This window comes from Neopsephotus bourkii, unplaced genomic scaffold (genome assembly GCF_033783945.1).
Source record: "Neopsephotus bourkii isolate Nb327-2 ecotype Australia unplaced genomic scaffold, CSIRO-AGI_Nbou_v1 NB_1767, whole genome shotgun sequence".
Classification (NCBI taxonomy): Eukaryota; Metazoa; Chordata; class Aves; order Psittaciformes; family Psittacidae; genus Neopsephotus; species Neopsephotus bourkii.
Window position 1 is genome coordinate 12766053 of NW_026902241.1, and position 25536 is coordinate 12791588.

Consider the following 25536-nt stretch of genomic DNA (forward strand, 5'->3'; position numbering starts at 1 on the left):
GAGAGAAAACTATTTCTCAGGAGATGCTCCAAGCTTTTTCACATTTGAGAGTAAATTATCTAGGAATTTCACACCTTGTTCAAACACTATAAATCAATTCCAAACATGAAGAGGAATTTAAGAATAAAGAAAAACAAATTTATAAAGGATATGAGGTATTGCAAAGAGCTGAGCAAAAACATGGAACGACGACCCCCAGGCAATCTGCCACGGTGCAATGTATGTCATGATGAACTGCAACTTCTGCAGTAGGTCCCACAGCTGGAAAACCAAAAAGACAAGAGTAAAACATGGTGATTTCTTTAGGCACTGATAAAGTTTCAACACTCATATCTGAAAGTGACACTTTTAAGAACTGTGCCCTAGAACAAATGCAAGATAAATAGATAAATCATATCATGTAATATCATTAGCTTTCAAGGGGATTAAGGACTTACTTCACCAAAGGCGCCAAAGTATGTTCTTCATTTGAAATTCAAACTTGCGATAAAGTACATTTTTAATCACCACTCTGAGGTAGCTCCCACATTACCTTTCTTCAAAAGTATGTCTGCTTTAATTATAAAGTGGGAAAACAGGTTCTGATATTCACTGCATCTATCATACCACCCGTCAGAGAGTTAGAGGACAAGACTCTAGCAGAAAGTGGATATTGTGAACAGATGAAGCTCTGTGTGGCCCTGCATGCACAAATCAGACATTTTTCAAGAACACAACATTTTCATTTATTGAATCAATGGGACAACAACATTTTCATTTATTGACTCAATGGGACAAACCATCACTATGTAAGAATTCAGTTGGCATTAAGCATGAATTGTAGCTCCATTTTCAAGATCAAATCTATCCTACCACAAAAACTTTGTATTAATATGAATTTTTACTGTGCAGTACAAATTGAAACACACACAGAATTTGCTTCTGTTTCCTGTAAAATATGCTTGGTCCTGCAACTAGCAGTTTCTGATTGAAGAATGATGTGTACTTATTCCCTAGGATATATTTTTTTTCGGCCAGCTCTGCTGGCATCTGGTCAAAACAGAACTTTGTCTTGTCTGCATTGGGCCATCAGATTCGTATTGCAGAGTAGGCTCCTGACAAAGTGTCAGGAAAGATTTGGCCATCAATAGACATTAGTGCTCAACACACGTAACAAGTTGACAATGAAACAGGAGGTTTTGCAATATTTTGTGCTCATACAGCAAAAGTATGTTGCATTTCTTACAGTACATTTTCAATTGAGTTAACAAAAATCCAAGACATTGCCAACATCCTGATAGACACTGAGGCTGTATTAACACATATATCAAATGCTTGCAGGGAATGTTCCCAGGCACTGGTATTATGTGTGTTGCTAACTGTTAGAAGGGCCCTGGGAAGGTTTTGGTCTAGCTCAGCACACACTCTTCCAAACAATCCCCAGGCACCCTCTTGAGTGAAAACCCTCCATGATCTGTTTCCAGATGGCAGTTCCATACCTCCACCCTGCATACAGACTGGGAGAGTTTATTAGCATGGACACAAGCTTCCCCATGACAGCTGGCCTCAAGAATAGAGCATGGTTCTAGGCACACTTCATTTAGTAGTATGTTGGTAGTCAGAGAGGATGCACCTTTGCTGGCTAACTCATTTCATCTGTCTTTAAGTTACCAGCCCAGTTAAGTAACCCAGTTAAGTAACACTTGGTAATCTGTATCCACAATGGCAGTGAACTTAAGATGTTCCATTGACCTTCTCTATGAGATGTTGTAAATAGTTGCAAATTAATTGGGAGGCAAATAAGACTGATTAATAGCATAAACGTGTTTTGGTCTTTGTGCTACCAAATGATCACAGAAGCAGCTGCTAACTCCAGTTTTAACTAGTGTCACACTAATCCAAATTCCAACCTTCCAGTTGAGATGCAAACAGTGTTTCACATGCTTTCTGTGCTTTGGCATGACTCAAGTTAGCTGCAATACGCAAAATATGGATTATATTAGATTTTGCACAGGCATACTATTTTAAACCAGCAAAGCTCTGATAAAGGAAAGCCCTTATGATTTAAGGAACGCTCTGGTTACCCCTACCTATGAGAAATTCGTATTTTGGCAATTTTGTTTTCTATTACATGTGACTTGAAAACTACAGCATTATATAAAGTATGCAAGTAAAATTGAACTGAAACCAGAATTGGCTTTTATTTATTCAAACTCTGGCAGGTTGTGGGGATGCTTTGTTTTGCTTAATTTTGCTTTATCTGAAATGTCTGAGTAAGCAGCCGTGAGAAAAATTTTATCTGCTAAAAGGTTTAAGTGAAGGGCTGAAAAAGCTGATGACTCACATCTGAAACCTCCAAAAATTGGAAACTGCAGCACAACCAGCAAAGTTCTGCCTGTTACAGATTGAAATCACAAAGCCATAAATCACTCCAGCTGTGCTCAAAGATCTGGGTTCATCAAAAGGTTTTCAAGCCTCAAATAAAATTCAAGTTTCGCATTTGCTAGGAAACCAATTCCATGAGGAAACCCTTCTGGCTTCCTGTTCCATTACACTGTTTTAATCATTCTTTAATATTTACACATTCTTGCAAAACAGGCCGTGGAGCCCAGTTTCCCTGTTGCTTCTAACAAGCCCTACTACTTCCACACCCACCACTGCTTGAACTTGCTGTTGTTTCTTTCAACATGTGCCTCTTGGCTAATGTTTCTACAAGACAGGCCATGGAGCTCATTTCCATTCACAAAACATGAACGTAAGAAGAACACTTTAATGAATATCTCTTGGGTTTTGGGAGGCTTGTGACAGTGCACCTAAAGGCCTGGAAATGTGCGATTTTCAAGCTACTGCTTTCATTAAGAGTTGTCAAGTGCCTCTATTATTTCTCAAATCACTGCTTCCAGGATATGTTTCGCAGAGCATCTTAGGGTAACATGTCATTAGCATTTTACACATCTATACTCACTAAAGATGATGATCCGTCACAACTATATTACAGAGATTTAGGAAGGGTGGGGACTTGATTTTACATTTTCTCCTTTTTATCTTGTTAGAATCATCTGAAAAAAATATTTCTCCTTGTCAGTTTTGCCCAATTTACAATATGCTTTCTCCCATATCTGATATAGGAACCCCAGGGAGTCACAAAGCACTTCTGCTTTCCTCACAGAAGGAAACTGAAGCTGCTAAAAACTGCCTTCATAAATGGAAGGAAGCTGATCCTCAGAAACAGTCACTCTCATTTCAGCTAGAACTAACGGCATTTCAGTCTTCAATAACTCTAAGACACCAGCCAAAAAGGAAAATCTTCAATTTTTTTTTTTTTAATTTTTGTTTTTGGTCAGAAATTATGTAGGACTAGAAAGGGTTAGGATAACCAAAACCCATCTGGAGTTGAATCCAGTGAGGGAAGTAAAAGGCAACAGGAAGGACTTCTACAGGTATATCAGCAAAAACAGACTGGGGAAATGCTAAATGGGGCAGAGGACCCGGTGACAAAGGGCACCGAGAAGGCGGAGGTACTCAATGCCTTCTTTGTCTTGGTCCTTACTGTATAGCCTTCAGGAACTGCAGGCTCACAAGACCTGTGGGAAAGCATGGAGAAATGAAGACACCCTAAGTAGTGAAGAATTAATTAGGGGTACATTTAAACAAACTAAACAAAAACACTTCCATGGGACCTGCATGGGACTTCTAAGTCCTTCTGTGGTCCTCTGAAATATGAGATTTATCCTCAGTAAAGTTGTGATTGAATGAGGGCAATACCTTGTTCCTGAAGCTGTGAGGGATATTTTTTAACAGTCCTAGATACAAAAAGGAAACCTTCCCATCTAAAGTGAAAGTGGGAAATAAAACCTCAAGCACAACTGCATTTTTAACCCTTTCTAACAACTTCTTTAAACATGTATAAAAGCTTAAGTCTTCTACATCACAGTTTAGGATGATTTATAAAAGAATGTTTTTATTAAGATCTTCCATGTTTTCTAGAGTTCACTAAGCAGAAACAAATATATATCATTTAGGGGACGTAAAGTTCTAATATTCCTACGTATCTTTACCCATGTTACAGTTTTGCACAGTAAAGAGGTTTTAAGTCTTTGATAAAGAATTTAAATTATCAGGATATTCAGTGAATTTAAACCAGCATCTTCCCACTACTGTCAAGTTCACTAAGCAGAACATGCATCCATCTTTCATATTTATTTTATGTGGACACACAGATTTTATCATCTTAATCATGCTTAAGTCTGAGTTCTGAAGCCTCTGCAGACCTCTGGCACATAAGCTAGTATTCTATATGTCCATAAATAAAACAAAGGCAATGACTTATCTTTAAAGGTCAAATTTAAATAATGCTACAAAGTAGAAGTTAATGGAAATTAGTTAACATACATAAAGAAAGAAGATTTTGGGAGTCTGAAACATCACTAAAATGTGATGTCCTTTTCTCAGTTTGGAAGATTTCAATAAAGTAGGCAGAGATTAACATCTGAATTTAAATTACACTGAATGCAAGATGGAGACTAAGCAACACTTTCAGCTTTTGGCAGCCTTTCTATCTTTTCAGGATCTGTTGGGACTCTGTGTGGGCAGACTCCTTGGCAATACTGGGACTAAATAATGCATAAACATTAACATTTTCTTGCTAAGCTTGAATTTCACTGTGTTTTTAAAAAGTATATGCAGAAATTGGTTTTAAACAAAAATAACTGTCATATACATATGGCTATATGTTCTGTGTGTAACACAAAATTGAGAGATTAAAAAAATTAAATCCAGAAAGCAATTATTTCCTGCTTTGAACAGTTATTTCTTTATATTTCCATTCAGATCCTGAGAACTTGAGACAGATTTGAACTCAAGGCTCGCAGATACTAGGGGGTATTTAATTTTTTCATGTTAAGCTAATTCTGGTCAATTGGTAGCTCCAAGTCTTGGAAGTAAGTTCTATAGCTTCTGGTAATTTTTTTTCTTTTTTTGTATGTCAATAAAAATTAAGATACATCAGAGGAAAATTTGTGAGCATGGGTTTATGGATATGAAATTAAACTTAAGCGGAACAATTTTATTCCAGTTCATGGCTTTGCTTTGCAAATCGTTAACTTTCTGGTCTTTATTTAATATCGTTTAAAACAAACTTCACTTATAAAGTCCTACAAAACAAAGTTTACTGAAAATATTAAAGGTTTTTAAAGTTTGTGCCTTAAGTTATTGTGACATTCTATTGGTGTATTTGAACAGCATTGTGTTTGAATCTACAACAAATACTTTCCAGGATGTCTTTATTTGCACCTGCTTACAGACATTTGAAGCCTTTATACTGTGGGATTTCAAGATCATTGTCTAATGCAACACATACAAGAGGATCAAAATATAATCAATCCAAGGCTTCGATATAAACCTCTGAGGAATATATTCCTGAAACACAATGTTCAGCACTTAACACTGACAGTGTACAAAACGGGAATGGTTTAAACAGTTTGAGTAACAAGCCTCAGAAGCCTTACACTTGAAGTTAAATGTTAACCATCAGCCAGAAGTAAGTATGATGAGGATTATGACAATAAGACAATGATAAAACCTAACAGACCTGGATCTGCTCATGGCAAATGCTGCTTCTTCCTACACTGACAGCTGACAGCGAGATCCAAAGGAAAGAGCCTGTGGTATAGTAAGAAACCATCTCCCATATCTCCCAAGGTGGGCAAAAAGGACAAGATCAAAGCTATTCAGCTTAATTTGCAGAGGGCCAGAAATAAATCAGATGATCCAGCCTCTTCAGTGAAGCCTTCACAGGCATGGCTCCTGCCAAAGCTGCATCTCCCTAGAAATCTTTACTAAAGGCAGAGATAAAAAATGTACAGAGCAAGTTGCATGCTGAAGTGCCAGATAGTCAAGATTTCTCTTTCAGTGCCTGAATCAACAGATACGGAACGCACCTCTATCAGCATGAATGTACATGAGTACAGTCCTCAGTGTGTAGAGAACAAGACTGACCCAGGGAGTGGGTGTATATCTCCCTGCACCCAAGTGCATTTATCTATTCTAAAGGAAAAACATAAAAAAGAGAGAGAGAAAATGCAATTTGGGAATAGTGTCAGGAATGAAGTCTGGCAAAGAGGTCAGTGACAGAAGGCTGAATGAAAAATCAATTAAACCATTTCTCCAATATTAAAAGGAAACATGAACGGTACATAGCTCAAGAGAGTTAAAGACTCTATGGAAAATACCACTGGGATTATCCTGTCAAATATCAGATGTAGCCTTGGGTATTTTACTTAGCAGAAAGTATCTTAACAGGGCTTATATGCCAGATATCAAAAGTTGAAGAAACAGCTGTGAGCCAAGAGGTTGCAGCTGATTAAGACACTGAATTTCAGTATGCAAGAATGGCAAGAAATGGATTAAAATATGAATTAAAGACTTGGTGCCAGAAGCTTTGAAGTGAAACATCAGATTAATGGAGGATAAAAAATCAGAAGGGGAAAGAAAAAAGAGAGAGGCTTTTGACTTCTCCGTAGCACCTACATCAATCAATGGGACATGCCAACTAACCAAGAGTTTTATTGCCACGAAGGCAATAACAAGATCCAATAGGTTAATTACTTGACTTCAACAAAGCACCAAGAAGGTCAATGCACATGGTAGTACTTTCTCATAAAATGAAGGAAAACAAGACGACATGCATAATTTCTTTCCTGCTCAAGGGACTGTGTGTGGATATTGAAAGTTAAGCTGATCAGCGCAGGTCTGGTAGCTTGTTACAAACTGGCTGTCTTAGCTGGAGTTACTCCGACATAAAGATCATCTTTCATAAATGTGTGACACTGGATATTGTGGCAGAAAGAAGTATGCAGAAAGAAAAAAATTCCTATAAAAAGAAAAAAAATGCAGATTCCTTATTAACTGGAAAATGTATTCCGGGAAAGAAGAAAAAAAAAATCCAACAGGGAAATTGTATTCTTAAGTGAGCTCAGCAGGGGTAAGAGTACTTAGGCAAATGAATTCAGTGTTAATGAAGGCAAATTTAACAAGCTCTGGTTCTTTGATTATTTTGCCTTATGCATGAAGACAAATTCAGAATCCTCAGAGGACTTGTCTATAAGAAAATATAAGGTGATTTTATATTTTAGTATTGCTAATTAGTTCATCCACACACACACAAATTAAGAGGCCATTAATATGCTTGCCAGTAATATACAAGACACTGAAAGAGATAAAAAGTTGTAGTCCTATACATTAGAGGGTTAATGACACTGAGTTTTATCATTCCCATCCAATCTGTGCAATAGGTGAGTGTGTAAGCCAGGGCTGGCTCTTTCTTTAGGGTTTAAAGGAAGCTACACAGAGTTGTCAAAAAACCCCCAAACATACTCTCAAGTACATGTATTTCTCAGTTGTGTTCTACAAATGAGAGCTGCTGGTAAAAGAGACAGTTTACTGCAGTTTGCCATATGGGAATCCTCAACTGCTGCTGTTTGCTCCCAGTAATGAGTAGACTGGAAATAAAAAAAACAACAAAACACACTATTTTTCTGTTTTCTTTGTAGTAGCCAAGACCATACTACAGCCAGAAGCATCTACAATCACACTACTGAGGGGGCTTTGCTGTCTTTGCTCCTTCAGCTAAACATCAGATCCACCTGAGATTCCAAAAGCAGTTCAGGGAAACACTATGATCACTGCTCACAAGCAAGATTTAGATGATTCCCATTGCACTGGATGAAATAAAACTCCACATCTTTAAGAGAAAACACAACAAAAGAGCTGTGGACAAGACTTGCTCTTAGCATCTTTGTTAACATCTCAGCCAGTTCTAAACTGCTACCTTGCTGTTTGAATGATTTTCATTGGTTTTTACTTCAAAGTTAACAATACCTGTTTATTCGTGACTTGAACAGTTGGTATTCCATGCATCCTTTAAAAGCAGCTCACACATCTGGCAAGGAGGGCAGTGCTGGGCACATTCTTTTTCGTTTGTTTTGGGGTTTGCTTGGTTGGTTTGGCTTTTCATTTGGTTTTTACTTTTTTGTTTTATCACACTGAAGAAAGGTGGACTCATTGAGCTACAACATGCATTTAACCACCCTTTAACCACCAGTGCTTTAGTTCTTTGGTTAAATTGGTAGACATCAGAAGGGTGGAAGAAAGGCCTGCTTTTCATCATTCCCAACAGTTTATTCAAATGGGTTAATATTCCCACATTTTTTACCCTATTACAGAAAAAGTCACAGAGATTGTCCTACTATTAGAAATCTAGGAAGAAATCTCCTATTTTATACTCCATCTTTGCTATGCCTATGAAGAATATATTCTCAGTTATTTGTGGTTTTCCATTTTCCACCACTATGAACATTCTTATTAACCTTTGCACTGACATCATCTCCTAAAAAATCTAGGGAGAACAACTGGCTTATTCGAGCTCATTCAAAAAGTTTACACAGAGTCATACAGACCAAGAAGACTTTCTTGATTATCCGGTTTGGCTTCCTACAGAGCAAACATCAGAGCATTATACCCACAATTTTTGAATAAGCAACCACATTTTTTTAAAAGACTATTCAGCTTTGATTTAAAGTATACAGACAACAGGAGGTTTGGACAGAAGAATCCCAAGCTGTAGCCAAGGGCACAAACTGGGCCAGCTACACGGAAAATTTTAGCATAAGAAAGTTGGAGAAGTCCTGTTCCACTTGAATTGAAAGCTGCAATCATTCTTAAAACCAATAAAGTCTTTCCTAACTGTTTATCTTGCTCTTTTAGCAAGGCAATCTAAAAGATAAAACAGCCCACTGTGCATGTGCCTAATCAACATTTAGCACTGTTTTCATGCTCCATAACGTGTCAAAATGTAAACAGCTAATGATTTTTTTAAAAAGGAGTTAATTAACTGTTGCATTAATAAGTCCTATGCTGTTAAAAAGACAAAAAAAAAAAAATCCAGGTTGATTAAACAAAATCCTCAGGAATAGAACTGAATAGACTCTCTTGTTCTCTGTGAGAGTGCGGGTGGCATGGCTATTTACAGAGATAAAAATCAGTGAGCAGCAATTTGGACTTCCATGCCTCAACTTGTTCAGGGAGCTTCTGATTTAACTAAAATGCATTAAATCAATAGCACAATGGGGAAAATGAGGAAAACACAATCAGTGAGGTGTTCAGAAATATGCTACCCAACATTATTAGCAAAGTTTTATTCAACGTAATCTGCTTCAAGAGTCACTGGTGCAGTTACGAATGTCTGTTGAATTTAGATGCTTTCTTCCCCAGTGCCTGGCAGAATAAAATAAACGCTTACAACCACAGTGCTTTGAGAGCATGCAAATATTCTTTCATGGGGTAACCATGCTTAAAAATTACCATCAGTATGACTAAGGCACAGCACTTTTAGTGTACCTTAATTCAGAGGGTGGTAAATTGACATTTTCAGTGAGTAAGCAGAAATCAGCCATGACTGTAATAAGTTCTGCATAGCCAAAGGTGATGGTAACAGAGACTATTTCAGTTTGTTTTTTTTCTTTCTTTTTAAAATTGAGGCTAAATTGAGGAAGTGTGGTCTGGATGATCGGGTAGTGAGGTGGACTGTGAACTGGCTGAAGGAGAGAAGCCAGAGAGTTGTAGTCTATGGGGCGGAGTCTAGTTGGAGGCCTGTATCTAGTGGAGTGCCTCAAGGGTCGGTACTGGGACCAGTATTATTTAATATATTCATTAACGATTTAGATGAGGGAATTGAGTGTACTATCAGCAAGTTTGCTGATGACACTAAGCTGGGAGGGGTGGCCGACACGCCAGAAGGCTGTGCTGCCATCCAGAGGGACCTGGACAGGCTGGAGAGCTGGGCGGGGAATAACTTGATGAAATATAACAAGGGAAAGTGTAGAGTCCTGCATCTGGGCAGGAACAACCCCAGGTTCCAGTATAGGCTGGGGAACGACCTGTTAGAGAGCAGTGTAGGGGAGAGGGACCTGGGGGTCCTGGTGGACGACAGGGTGACCATGAGCCGACACTGTGCCCTTGTGGCCAAGAAGGCCAATGGCATCCTGGGGTGTATTAGAAGGGGGGTGGTTAGTAGGTCGAGAGAGGTCCTCCTTCCCCTCTACTCTGCCCTGGTGAGACCTCATCTGGAATATTGTGTCCAGTTCTGGGCCCCTCAGTTTAAAAAGGACAGGGACCTGCTGGAGAGAGTCCAGCGCAGGGCAACTAAGATGATTAAGGGAGTGGAGCATCTCCCTTATGAGGAAAGACTGAGGGAGCTGGGTCTCTACAGTTTGGAGAAGAGGAGATTGAGGGGTGACCTTATTAGTGTATATAAATATATAAAGGGGGAGTGTCACGAGGATGGAGCCAGGCTCTTCTCAGTGGCAAACAATGAAAGGACAAGGGGTAATGGATACAAATTGGAGCACAAGAGGTTCCACTTAAACCTGAGAAGAAACTTCTTCTCAGTGAGGGTGACGGAACACTGGAACAGGCTGCCCAGGGAGGTTGTGGAATCTCCTTCTTTGGAGACATTCAAGACCCGCCTGGACACGTTCCTGTGTAACCTTATCTAGGTGTTCCTGCTCCGGCAGGGGGATTGGACTAGATGATCTTTTGAGGTCCCTTCCAATCTCTAACCTACTGTGATACTGTGAAATAGTTGTAAACACAAAAATAACTGAACTACAGATGAACAGAATCTGTGAAGACCCATACAGCTTTTTACATATAAAGGAACAGAGCTGGATGCACCTTGTTTAGGGCCTATAGCATGGAATAAACACATCATCTTTATCATCAAGTGACCATACCCGTTACTAAAGTTCCACAATATTGAGCTACTTAAAGCTCAGACCTTAATTAAGATAAAACTTATGCCCTTTATGATTTGAAATTAATAGGACTTCAATTGCTATCATCTGCAATGCTGTTTTTCAGGTTGGTTTTAACTATCACTGTGTAACTGCATGTGCTTTTGTAATATGAGGAACTCAACCATTTGACTTCAATTCTTTTTTTAAATGAAATAAGAAAAAGTCCACTTGATGAACTAATGACCTACAAAATTTCAAATATTATCAGATATGAAGAAGTTGACAGATCAGTGCTAAAACTACATTTTTTAAGTGTGACTATAGTTCAAGCTTTTAGTCTAGTAGAGTAGTAATTATTCTCTGCTTAATTTGGTATGCATGTTTCATTTGTCTCATTCTTATTGCTACCACTATTCTTTCTACTGTAAACAGTAGCTTCAAACTGATTAAGCAAATTCCCCCCAAACCCCGCTGAAAGCCTTTAAAGCACTCCCTTCCAAAACCACTCAATAATTCACACCGGTCTTTTGTGACATGGTCACAAGGTCAACATTTTCAAAAGAAATAATGAAACTTTCAGTTCTCGTGAGCTAATTTTTTGATCCTGTAAAGAGGTTTTTTGAGAATGAGTTTTAGGCCTAAATAAGCCATTATCCAGACATGGGGTGTTGACTGATACGCATCACTGACACTCTTACCTGGAGACAGAAATCCACCCCCTACACAGTAATACAACAAATACTGAAAACTGACATAATGTTACCTCTTCATCCCTTTCACTGCTTGTCTTTCACGCCAATGTAAGAAGCTTAAAAAATAAACCTTATTTTAGGATCAAAGAGCATGAGGCAGGGGTCCTTTCTAAAGCTGGGCTTTGTATCATCTCTTCTCCTTTTCTTCTGCCCTCCCTCCCCAGTACTTGATGCCTCACCCCAGCAGACAAAGCAGAGCAACACATCTGAGGGCGGAAGGCTTGAAGCAGGTGAAGATCCTACTGTAGTGTGGTCCAAGAGTTCAAGGAAAGAGCCCAAGTTCCCCAAATTGTTACTCCTCCCTCTACTTCTCCCTTACAGCAGCACGGAAATAAACTGGGAAAAGCATATTTCTTCTTCGCTGTCTGCCTGAATGACTGGAACTCCCAACGTAACACCAATTAACTTGTCCTTTCCTTAGGAAGCCTGAAACTTCCAGGTGGGCATGAACAGCAGAGTGAGCTAATGCTCCTTGCGCAGAAGGGCTAAATATCTCCATGCGCATTATTGGGCATCTCCACAGCACATGCAGCAGTCATTGTGGAACCATACTTTTCACCTCTCAGAAATGAAGTGGTGCTAGCTGGGTCATACACATATGGTAGGAATATTTTAGAAAAAGAAACCAAGCAAACAGGCCTGACCAATGGGGCAGGAAAAAAAAAGGAAAAAAGTAAACACACCAACAAAACCACTTCAATAGAATTACCCCTGGGCAAACTGGATCATATGTTATGGAAATCAGGACCACCAAGTTAAAATGAAACAAAATATAAAAAGCTGGTAAAAGCTTTAGGGAAGTCTGCAATACTTTCTCATGTTTTATCAAGGTATGAGTTAAACCTGCTTCTTTCACTGAAACTGTCTTCTTTCACTGAAGACAGAATCTGGTCTGACTGAGGAATAAAGGTTTGGGTTTGTTTTGTTTTTTTAAGTTAATTCAACTAGAGGACACTTGAAGAGTTAACAATGTTAAAGTGTGGAAGGAGGTCTGAGGTTAAGGGTAAGGGCAGCATCACAAGGATAACAGACTTTAAATAGGGAAAAGAAATGTTAAGGCTGACATTAGGAAAACATTTATTATCATGAGGATGATTAGATAATGGAATAATTTCCCAAAGGAAGTTGTTGAGTCAACCACTAGAAGCATTTAAAGGAAACCTAGATAAAAGCACCAAGTGATTGATCTGGAGGGCAGCCCTGCACTAATGACCCAAAAGGCTCTTTCCAACTCATTGAGGATTCTCCTCTTGAGAACAAGAATTCCAAACTTTCTATAGCAACATGTGAACAAAAAGTAAATGCAAAACATTGAACAAAGCCAGCGAAGACACTTAACTGGAGCCTTGTTTTCAGTTAACACATTTTCTTCTCCATAGTACCAATAATCTGTGTCTATATATGCATTCATTGCTTCTAAAAAAAAATCCTACCACACATTGATCAGCACAGTGACACTAAGAAGATAAGTTAAGCTACGAAATAAAGCTACAGGAGCTACAAAACTTGCCTTATGAAACACAATGGACATCATGAAGAAATCCAGTAAGAAGTTCTCTGAAATGTCTCTGTAGTCAAAGCGGAAGAAGATTACAGTAAAGCTCAAAGTAACAAATTGATTAATAGGATTACAGAATGAGGAGCGGAGGAGTTTCATCCCAGCAACTGTTATCAGGATAATGTCACAGCTGTAAGAAAGGCAGAAAGAAAAACCTAATCAAGTCAAAGTCATAAACCATTAAATTATGAAGCTCTTAAATACAAATACCAGATGTTTTTTATATTGTCATCTGTATCTAAATCTGCACATTTTATTGATTTGATATTAAACGTATGTTCTTTTAACAATGACATTTATTTTACGCATGTGCAACTTCATGTCTTTCCTTTATAATTTTCACACACTGGTAATCTGAAATGAAGAAATAACTATACTGAAAAGAGTAGCATTGGCTGTTAAAAGCCAAGAATCTAGAAAGAATATTTTTATATAGCTCTTAGCATAAAACTTCTGTGATTTCCATGTGGGAAATATTTTGGCACTTCATTAATACATTACTGTAATTTGAAAAAACTATCTTGAACTCCAGGGTTTTTTTTTATTACCAGGAATTTCACTTGATGACAGAATTTATAACTATTCTCCTAATTTCATTACACACAGTGACAAAATTCTGGAAAGAAACACTCATAGACATTAAGTGCTTAAAATTCTAACCATTGTTCTTGATCACAAGGTCAACTATATGCAGTAATTCCTTCATCAGATTAAAAGAAAAGGTGTTGCATCTATGCATTCATGTAAAATGCATTCAGTCTGTACTTTATTCTCCTTTACTACAGTTCAGAGAGTGAACTTCAGCTGACAGCTCTAAACAGTAAGTGACCACACAGAAAATCAAGAAGTCTAATCTTTAAAAATTCAAGGGCTTGCTGCTGTATCTCCAAGAAGATAATGTTCCTCTTTGAACTCTCCAGAAAACCATACAGTTTTCTGTGTCAGAAAATACAATTAGATGAGAAGGAAAGATGAGAAGGAATGTATTGGCACCCCTTGAATTTAAATAACCACCATATGTATCTGAACTCAGAAACCTGAGGCTGTTCTCATATTTTAGTTTTGATTTTAAGAATCTTTACAGAATTGGAAAGATGGTCTTGCTTGGACAGCAATTTTGGTCTCCATTTTATTTAATTGACAATAAAGCCTATTCCAGGATTTAAATCCTAGAAAGATCTCAGACACGCATTACTGATTTCTAGTCACCTGAGCAGAATGAAAATCCAACCTTAGATCTTTCTCCAGTGTAAATGGAGATTCAGGCTGCAAGCAGGTGACTAAAGCTAGCCTACATGAAATCCTCAGGATAGTGATTTGCCTGAAAATACTGCCTTGTCTTAACTCACCCTGACCTAAGACTGCAGGTGAGGATCCTTTGTCTCCCCCCATCCGCTCCAGCACAGCTAAGTGCTTCTGACCATTCCTGCAGGGAACTGAGCAGGCTCTTTTCTTTCGAAAGAGCTATGCTAGACTTCTGCAGCAGCCTATTGGTTAGACTACTTCCCTGTGAAGGAGGGAACCCATATCCAGCCTGAAGGGATTCAGACCCACATCTCACTCCCCAAGTTACCCTCTACTCCCCCTTCCTTAGCTGAACCTGTGCCAAGAGAAGTTAAAGGGTTTTTAGTCAAAGTCAGAACATGAGTCTACATCTCTGTTGATAGGCTCTCCCCTGAGATGCAACACAGTACTGGGCTCCAGACCATGAACACTTGCATGGTTCTGTATTTTATCCAACAACCACTAAAAACTACAGGAACAGGGTCAGGAGCGGGAACTGGAATGTATGATTCCACACTCCTGTAAGAATTTCCTTACCCACCAGAGCAGGAGGAATCAAAAGCAAACCTCCCATAGCTTCTACTTTCCTGATTAAGTGATACCTATTAAATTAAATGGTCAATGCCACTTTCTACATCAAGGTTTTTAAAAGGAAGGAAATCAAAGCAGTATTTGTGAGCTCAATCCTGATCACATACTGGGGATGCTGCAAAACAGCTCTCAGCTCAAAACCTTTGGGTTTCTGGATCCTAGTCTGAATAAGAGACAAGTGATTTATGCAGAAAGCTCTGGGCATGTTCAGGTTCATTAGGAGGCTTGAAGCATCACGCCGAACTCAGGAGTATTTGGTGGTATTAGGTACCCTCAGGGTTTTCTGGCAGTTGCCATGGCTGACACTTGACAGGCCAGAAAGCTCTAAACTTTTAAAGGTCTTAAACTTCTTTTTTTTTAACTCTTAAACCTTTCTTAAAGGTTTTCATCATTCTAGCAGGGCTCATAAGTCTGCACATTTTCAGGTTGATTTTATTTTATGTGGCATTTCTTCATTACTGTGGCATTTATCCATAGCACAGATGCAACTTTATTTGAATGCAGGTCATTCTAAAGGATCACCAGGACATCACGGTTGGAATGAAATGCCAAGTTTACCTTATTTCTCACTTTTTCAAAGCTGTTCTTTTCAATTTGCCCCAGAATTCCAAACGGAAAATCTAGTGACTAAGCTAAACAGATTCTAAAGCCAACAAAAGCCATCCCAGTGTGTCCTGTATGAACCAGTTGGATCTCTCATTCTTCTGAAAGAAGAAAATTCTTGCAACACTGAGGCATTTTCACATGGAAAACTTACAGATCGTAGAGCAAAAAGAAGACTTTTTCCTCACTGGATCTATTAACATGCAAAAAAATTTCACCCAAACATGACATTTTATAAAATAATGCTCTCAGGCAAGGGCAGCAGAAAACAATTCACTCATCATCCCTCTTCTTTAAGAACATTGCCACACAAGATGCTTTTTCCTCGGGCCTTAATTCCCGGCAGAGAGAAAGTAAGAGAGAGCAAGAAGGGGAGCTTATTTCTGAAGCCTCTGTGGCAGGGAACATGGGCAAGCATTGCAGCTTGTCAGCATGGGTCCCATTAATAACCAGCATATCAGGGTCTAGAAAGCTCAAGCTACCTCCTGGCTGTGAAGGAGCTGTTCTGCCTCCTCAAGAAGCAAATCACCTCAGTCCTTTAAATCACAAAGCATGATGAAGCTTCTTCAAAAGATAAATTAAAATCGAGTAAAACTCCAAAATCAAATCATGCAAAATGTACCACCTCAGATACTTTCAGACACAGAGCAGGACAGTTCCTGCCCTTCTCTATTGTATGATGCGGTCTGATCCTTGGGTGGTCAAGAACTAAGGAATGTTCCAACAAAAGGAAGTGGATATTTAGCGTATTAAAGCATAGAAAGTACAACCCTCAGTAACACTTTCTATGGAAGAAGCAAGGAGAATCCAGGATCCCTCATGGGCTTACAGAGTTGAGAGGAAAGAGGATCTGAAGGATCTGAAGACAAATGTTTTGTGCGTGGTATTTAAATAGTGGCTGTAGGGGAAGCATATTAAAGAATACTGGGAGTGTTGTGGGTAGACCTCTGCTAGAAGGAAAAAACAGGTTTTAAATCCAAGGTGATCACACAGACCAAGGGGGATGGGGAAGGAAAGCATTGTCTTGGTATTCCCCTAGAGGCCAAACAATCACAGGCAGACAAATGTAATTACTGTCTTTAATCTCAAGATTTCTGGGGGACTGACTCACTGCTTCTGAACACTTGAGGGAGGTGCTACTTTAAAGTGCAATCTAGCTTGGAGGAATGACTGAGTAAAAATAGCACCTTCCTAACCCTACATATTTGCTCTGTGCATGTATTCAGTCACGTCTGCTAACTAGCAACAAATGACATTTTGATTACTTTTTAGTTCACTCAGCCTTGCAGAACCAAAGAGAGGGATAAGTATGAACTCAGTTTCACCCTGGACAATACAGTTAAACTCCTGAAGCACCTTGGCATCTCCCAGGTACCTTAGGGAAAAAGGTCAATGGGGAACTACACAGGCTATCTCTGACTGACTGGTGACAGCCTCTTTGGAGAACCAGCTTTCTGGGAGGAATATGCAGAAAATTCGACTAACGCCCTAGTCCTAGTTTCAGCCCCTAAAAGCAGGATCCACCTTTTCCTTCAGGTCGTGCAGTTCCTAAAGCTGTGTTGCACTTCAAGAGAGAAGAATAATTTAAAAAAAAAGCATTTTTTATATCGAAGTTCTTTTTTCTATATACTTACAGCTAAGAATCTTAATTATTATTAGTATTGAGGAACTCCTCCCCCCACCCCACTGTTTTTTTCTCCTACTGGAACCTTCTTTCCTGAACACAGGCTCTTTCTTTGTTTGCATCATCTGCATCCCTGTCATTCTGATAAAAAGACTGCAGAACCTCTGCTCACTGGGGATGCTGCAGTCACTAAGCCTGCTGAATATCTGCAGTAGGCAAGTCACTGATCAAAATATTTACCATAAAAGGCTGTCTGCAAGAATCATACTGTGAGACCATGGATCAGCATCACCAGTTCTGCTTAATATCAGAGACATCAGACTCTGGAGAAACTTGTATCAATACTTTTTCAAACCATTCCTAATGCAGGACTACCCATCATTCTTCACTGTTGAATATTTTATTCAGTCTTGCTTGTAAAAGGCTTGCCTGGTGAAGCTTCTGATAACTCCTTTGGGAGATAAGCCATAGTCTTATAACTCCTCAGTCAGGAAAAATTTCCTGATATCCAACCTAGATTTGTCATTTTCATCTGATTAATTCTAGTTACCCCACTGTGTTTATGCCCAAACACCTGCAGCCTGGTATAGTGTGTCTTGGTTTTAATTGACATTTAGACATTTCATATATATATATATATATATATATATATTTAATCTTTTAATTTCTCCCTTTCTCACTGGAGTAATGTCTTAGCATGTGCTAAGGTAGTTCTGCTTTTTTTCTTTCAGCAAAGCCAATGATTATTGTATATTGAGCTAGTAATGCACAAAAACTGTGATGAGCAGACTTATTTAAGAAACACGTTTCATTTCTCATTCTTCAGTCTAAAACCAAATATTCTACTAATCACATACTTTGAGTTATAATTTACTTACTGTGTACCAAGCTTCTTGTATTTACTAATTGAGAAAGCATCAATGGTGAGGGCATTCAGTATTATAGCTGGATACAAAATGTATTTCTCAAAGCACTGAAGCCACACATAGAGCCTTTCAAACCACATCAAATGAGCGGCATCTGAAATAGAAATTCAGATAACAGATCATTTCACAAAATTATCAGCATTTTTTGCACTGCAATATCATAGAAGAAATGAGTTCGCTGACATTAACAATAAACCAACTGATTTATGAAATAACAGAATTCATAATTCTTTTGTAATTTGAATTTAGAGAGTATCTGCTTTGCTGCTTATAACTGCACTCATGAGAAATGCTCAGAAATTAAGATGATACATGCTAGATGGTAGTTTCTACATAATCCAATTACTTAGTCCCTATATCAAATAGCAATTTTAGTGATGCAATGACTCCAGAGAGGCCCTCTCCAGCTCCAGCACTGACCTGGTGAATGACCTAGGGAGCCTCATTTGAGCTCCGTGCCTCTTCTTCCTCATCTTATACTGGCAAAACACTGTTCACTGGACTGCAAAGTATCACTGACCTCACTGATGAATTACATATCCTTTGAGATCTAAAGACTGAAGAATTAACAGGATCTAGAAACTGCCGCTGATGTTTCTTGAAACGTTTAAAACAGCCATCGTAAAAGGTATCTGCCAGGATCACATCACTCACGAGTAAAGAATATCTTTTTTTTTTGCAGCAGACTTTTCTAACAACATCGGTGCTTAATCTGAGTATTAAACAAGAACCGAATGTTCTGTGCAATTCAATTCCTACAAGAACTTAGGTGAACTGAATGCAGAAACACTTGTGTACAGACAAGAATAATGTCTTTATTCTCAGCTGAGCTCAGCTAGACAAGGTTATTGGAAAAACAGTGAACGCAAAAAAGGCAGAAGTTGGTATTGACTCAGAAATAACAATGCCAGCTACTGAATCTCCAATACTTCACCCTGCAGAAATGAAAATAATTATGTATACACATCCTACCCTCCCACACACACCTTTTCAGTGACAGGCGAAGACAACATGCTGAATCAACAAATTTAAGTGTTCTGCAGGCGCAGTTCTGTATTTTACAGGCTCAAAAGAAAGATCTAAAAGCAATCCTTCCAATTTAAATTTAACTCACAATATCTTAAGTATCTTAAGCTAAGGCAGTGCTCTTACAAAGATCCACCTTCAGAAAATACGATCAATTTCTGTTTATTGTTATAGCATAAGAATATTTCCTCCTATTACCTAAAGACTACCTCCTAAAAGTTCATACGCACAGTGAAATGTCCATTTTGGAATCTAGTTGCTATTATCCATTCCTCTCACCTCCTCCTGAACTACAAATTGCTCTCAGAGCACCACTTGAGAACTTCATCCAGCTGCCCAAAGCTGAGCTCTGTGCAGGAACTCAAGCTTAAATAAAGAGATGTGCATATCAAGTAGACTAAAAAGAAAGTAGCTGCAGGAGTAGAGAAAGATGTGTGTAGACAATGCAGGCAGAAAAAAGAGCTCACATTCAGAGGGGGCCCAGTGAAAGATGATTTGAAAATGGCTTACATGAATCTGTGGGGTATAAAAGCAGTGGCATGGAGGAAGGAGATGAAAAAAATAGTCTCTAGTGTTTCAGGGTTTCTTTCTCATTCAGTCCTGCACTGGTTTCTACACATCTATTATACCACAAGTTCATACATCTTGACCTCAGACTTTCTTCCTGCAGTCAGGCACAACAATGACAAGTAATAAATGAGTCATCTCGTAGAGGCATCATGAGAACAGGTCTGATAATTGCTATTCTGTGGAAGGTCCAAAACTTTGAACAGCTCATCCAGAGTCTAGGAAACAAAGCCAGGAATAAACTTGTGGAATTGTCATTACCAGCTGCCTCACTAATTGCTAGCAGCCATTTTTCTGCCCGTAACAGTACACTTGTCAAAAATTAGGAAGCTGAAAATTAAATTCTATACAGTAAAATCTCCTCACAGATATCTTGTTTTGCATGCCTCTTTCACTGTCCATGCCTGACAACTACAGGATACTGTCCTTTTCCAAACTCCTCTTTCTACACAAACAGGGAACCTTTAAGTTTGGCTCCTACATTTTTCTTACAGAGTAGAAGAAAAGACAGCCTGTCAGACATATCTATCAAAGGGATTACACAACCTTTTCCTCGGCCTGTTTCATCTCAGAACGTGATAAAAAGCCTCTGCAGCAGCCTAAGGGTCTGAAATATGTATTTTATTTTTTTTTACTCTTGTTTTCTAACACACAACACCAGATACATTGCAATAATACTTAAGCCCCAGAGTGCAGGAATGCACTGCACATAAAATGAGGACTGCAAAAGAAGGAAAAAAGCCTGTTGCCTGCAGCAGGTAACATGGGAAATGCAGCTGCATCTCAAAGTAGAAGGAAACCCATCTTTACAGATCAGTCTGGCAGATATCTACCCTCAACCTTTTCGAAAGCTGAGTCACTGCGTTAGGAAAACAACGTTTTGTGACAAATGGAAACAGACTTAATCAGGACAAGGGAAAGAAATTCTACAGTACTCTTTTATGATTATGAGAAATAATAAACAATAAAACCTGGGTATTCATCAGAATTACTGATTATCAGGGAGAGGAAGCCCTGAGAAATGTTCTCAGTTGGATGCGATCCTTAATAAGATTTACATTTCTACTACATTTTCCTTGGCATATTGCAGTAAAAGTTAAAAGGCAACCTTCAATCAAGTCTCTTGGGTACTTTTTTCATACCCAAGCCTTGTTTGGAAAGTAATAGTTTTGAAAAACATGATTTTATTTTTTTTTTTTTTTAAGATTGAACCTTAATGTATGGTTTTGCAGGGAGTGATCTGAACTATGTCGTTGCTTGTTGAAGAACAAACTAAAGCCCCTCAGCAGCCTGTGTTCTGACAATGCTGTCTTCAAACACCTCAGGAACATATACTGGGAATCATTAAGGCCGAGGATCCATCAAAAAATGACAAGCAAGCTTTTGGCTGGTAGCAAAGGCAAGATGAGAGCTGGGGGCGAGGGGAAAGCTGTGCTTCTCAAAGTACATTAGTTGCTTGTAGAAATAACTATCAGAAGAAGAAATCAGACCTCGGCATACTAAAATACATGTACCAGAGCACTACCCACTGAAGCCGAAAGACACTGGCGAGAACAAATCTTCAAGGAAGCTTCACAGTTCTTTTCAATTTTAATGTATCTTTAAAAGTGCTGTGATGGAAATTAGAACTCTAAGTTGAACTACCCTTGCTGTTTAAATGCTACATAGTTGTATATCAGAAAGCAGAAAAGATTCTGCCTTAATCCCGTCAATCACTTCAATTTTTAAATTATATAAAATGCGAATGAACTAAGCATGAACTATAATGTAGTTACAGTTGCTTTAAACACAGCAAGTAACAGCACTGTAATGTAAAAGCAAAAAGCAGTCAATGGCTTATGAAAGGCCACTTAGAGCTAGTAAGATGATTAAGGGACAGGAGCATTTAATACAGGAGGAGAGGCTGATGGAGCTGGGATTGCTTAGCCTTGAGAAGAGAAGGCTCCAGTGGCTTCTTATTAATACCTGATTGGGGCATTTTGGGAGTATAAATATCTGATGGAAAGGGCAAAGCTGATGGAGCCAGACTGTTCTCAGTAGTGCCCAGTGACAGGACAAAAAGAAACAGGCACAAACTGAAATTCCATTTCAACATAAGTAAACAAACCAACATTTCTCACTGTAAGGATGATCAAATGCTAGAACAGGCTGTCCAGAAAGGCTGTGGGGTCTCTATGCTTGAAGATAATCAAAACTGGACACAGCCCTAAGAAACCTGCTCTAGCTGACCCTGCTCTGAGCTTGAGCATTAGACCAGACAGCCTTCAGGGTGCCTGCCCTTCCATGCAGCAGTCTCAGGAGACAAATTTTACAGGCTCATGGATTTGCTGGTGATCAAGCAGGGGGGAACAGAAGTGATGGGCTATGCATGCTATCTGAAAGAGGGAAATACAAGCACAATTTATTCTCCCTGCTCTGTCCCTTCTGGATTTTTTATTTTTTTTATTTTAAACCAAGACAAGCTGCAAGTCATTTCATCACTGTTTAGAAAAGATTTTATTACAAACCTCTCACTTCCCGTTGCTGGTGCTCTTTGCTTTTAAGTATGGGGTGGGAGATCCACAGCCAGGGGTGATGCTTGCGAAGCTGAGGAAGTATGTAATGTGTTACGAATCCTACAGTCCATGCTAAAGCAAACAGGACGATGCTGAGAAATGGCTGGGCCAGAAGAGAAAACAAAAAAGTCAGGGTTATAATTTTCAAACAACACTTTCTTATATATAACTTTTTTTTTTTTTTTAACAGTTCATATGAATTGCTTTTTTTTGTGTAAATGATTTTTATTCCTATCTTCAAACTCTCTGACCCCTTGGTGGATATGGATTTTGAAATACCTATTTTGCACACACTGCAGATTTTTTCCTCCCTAACTGCAAAAAAAAGGGCAAGAGATCTGGCTTACTCATCCTATTCCCCAGCTCCCACACCATAAAACAGCTGTGTTTTAAGGAATGAGACATTAAAACAGTAACACAGAAATTAATACAAATATCCACAAACTAACTGCCTCACACATAAAAAATGTTGCAATGACCAATAAATACATTTTCACTAACTTCTTTTCCCACAGTCTCTATTCTTTCTAGATAAAGCAACCTGTGGTTTGGCATTAAAGAAATAATACCTTAGACAAGGTGGGGAATAAAAAAACAGGACAGATACACACCCTTAATGATAGAAACACCGTACTGGCACTGACAGCGAATGACAGAACAGCAGCCGCTGTGCAGACAATGAGATCCGATTTCAAGATTTCTTTCTGTGAAAATAATTATTTTATACAAAATTAGAAAGCCAATACTATTTTAACCAAATTAAAGGATTCTGTTCTCAATTACTCACAGTCTGCTTTGCGATAAGGCTCATCAGCATTCCCTGATACAGAAGTATTTTCCCTACTCTGGTTTCCTTTCAGAAACTATTTCTTCACACTCTAAGTTCGTCAAAGTAACAACATTTAAATTCATCATGCCTAATTTTAAATTAGTTTTTTAAATAATATAGTTTTAAAATTGGGGAAATGAAAGCAATACATTTTTATATTGAGTCAGACTCTGCTGAAGAAATATAATGTCTACATTATAACTACTTTGGGGAATCAGAATTCTGGTTCTATTTCCTATTTGCAAGCATTAAGATTTCTTCAGATTCAGTTTCTCCTGCTTTACTGAAATGACTCATGCTTTTCTGTAATGTCTTTAGAGACACAAAGTTAATACATTTATTATGTTCTAAAGTGACATGTCCCGTTTTCTGATTTTCTGTATCAGAAGCCAAATTTCAGCAAGATTTCATGGATTTCAGTGTCACTGAATGATAATGAAAGGACGTGGCTGCCTTTATATAAATATCTAGAACTACAGTAGGAGTAATTTTGTTTCTAAAGACTAAAAAATATCACTGTCTTTCCAGCCTGGTTTTCCTTGTGATTAAAATGTCATTCTCAGTAAACAAATAAACAAGATGGCTTGCAATCTGTGCCATCTTCTGAATTGTACTTCAGAGGTCACCCAAATGTTTTTGTGAGCAAATAAAAACCTTGCCTAAGATTTATGAGAGGGGCATTTAAGCTCAGCAACTCAATATTACTGCTAAGTGATCGAACGAGTAACTATTTGCAGCCCTTGGTTTAAAAACTGACTTACGCTTTAATTCAAAGACATCTAGAAACTTCCTATGAAATGCAAAGCTTTTGTTAGAGTTAGAAGTTCACCTGATTTCCCGGTGCTATAAACTAGGTAGTCTTCATGTATCTCATCAGAGAAAAAGGAAGAAAAAAGAAATAATAATGAGATAGCAAACCTAAGAATAAGGGAGATAGAAAGAAAGCAAGCAGAACAAGTGAACAACAGACGGGTTGTGAATTACAGGGGAAGCTGGTAGCTACCACTATATTTAGGCTGCCTATCACTCCCTGTTATGAAAGATACTTCTTAGTAAAAGGTCACAAGCATCAGCACTTCCACTCGCTGCAATAGGCCTTTGAAATTCAGGAGGACTAAAATGCCTTCAGGCTCAAGAAGTACTTTTGCTTTGTCTCAGGAAACTCCAATCAGGTTTCACTGAATTCTCAAGCCATCACCACTCTCCTTCCCTTTCCCAGGCTGCTCAGGAGCATGTACCTCCGAAAGAGCAGCACACCCTCCCCTGCAAGATCTCTGCCCTCTCCCAACAGCCCTGTATTCCACACAGATTTATAGGTGGGAAGGTGTAGAGCAGAGTTAGGTCCTCCTAAGTCTTCCTGACCATCTGTTCAAAACAAGCCAGACTTGCTCCCCAGAACGTAAGAGGGATCACAGGAAAGGCCTTCTCTTCCCTGAACAAACCTTTTACCCCTGCCTGTCCCCACAGGTCCTCTCCATTCAGTTCAGAGCTTCTCTCGCTAGTAAGATGTGTATCCAACTCAAATGGTTTTACTACGTGAATTAGTACTGACAAATTGTGGTCAAGACCCTGATAAAGATGGGTAAGGGAATTATTACCAATGTATGTAGTGGAAATAATGATTTTTTTAACCTTTCAAATTTTTAAACACATTGCATATAAGCTCTACATAAAGCAGTGATATTTAGCTTGTAAAATTCAGGGTCTAAGGAAGTTAAACAGTACCAGATTTATATGGCACTATTTCAGCCCTTTTGTGAATACGTATAATGAAAATTCTTTATCAAGTATCATTTTCTGCACAGTTGAATCCAACTACTCAATAATTTACAACAAGCTTATAAGAACAACAAACACATTCCAATCATATTTTCAAGTTTTTCTGTACAAGCAGAGAGGATTACTATTAACATGACTTACTTCTCTTGCAATTAGGTGACTGAAGAAGCTGCCATTTTAAGAAGTACATCAAATATTAAGGATTAAACTGCAAAATCAGCAGAGGTGGCAGCATGGACATTGCCAGGTCAGCAAAGAGAATTTTCTTTAAAAGATTACAGTCAAAAGAGAATGCATTACATTGATGGTATTGCACACAACTGGTATTTCCTACCATTCCCATTTTGAGTTAGCAAGTGTTCTTTTTAGGGTGCTCTCACTGCTTCTGACACATTAACAATCCCATACAGGAAAAGGCCCATTTTTAAAGCAATGATTATTATTCAAGTATTTAAACCCAAATTTGATACTTTAACTCTGCAACATCTGAAATGTTTAAAGTATCATATATGCTCAGTCTTGCCCTCTTGCCTTTGCACAGAACTGCTACGAAATGTAAATGTATTGCTTAGCTGCTGATGTGCACAATGGTCCCCACAGGAGCTCCTTTTTGATGTGGCAGACACGTTCAAACTTCTCACAGAATTCAGGGGTTTTACCTTCCAAAACA

The 25536-nt window shown here is 38.6% G+C and overlaps 1 protein-coding gene across 1 annotated transcript in view; it reads right to left on the reverse strand.

The window, feature by feature from the left end:
• The window catches only part of LOC133225834 (pecanex-like protein 2), a gene marked incomplete at its 5' end in the record, with an annotated part of 98985 nt that overhangs the window by 55309 nt on the left and 18140 nt on the right, over positions 1-25536 (reverse strand). Inside the window, 5 exons of the mRNA XM_061378693.1 lie at positions 152-261; positions 13035-13212; positions 18063-18204; positions 22211-22361; positions 22870-22962. Coding sequence (XP_061234677.1) covers positions 152-261; positions 13035-13212; positions 18063-18204; positions 22211-22361; positions 22870-22962 — 674 coding nt within the window. The remainder of the gene's footprint in view (positions 1-151; positions 262-13034; positions 13213-18062; positions 18205-22210; positions 22362-22869; positions 22963-25536) is intronic.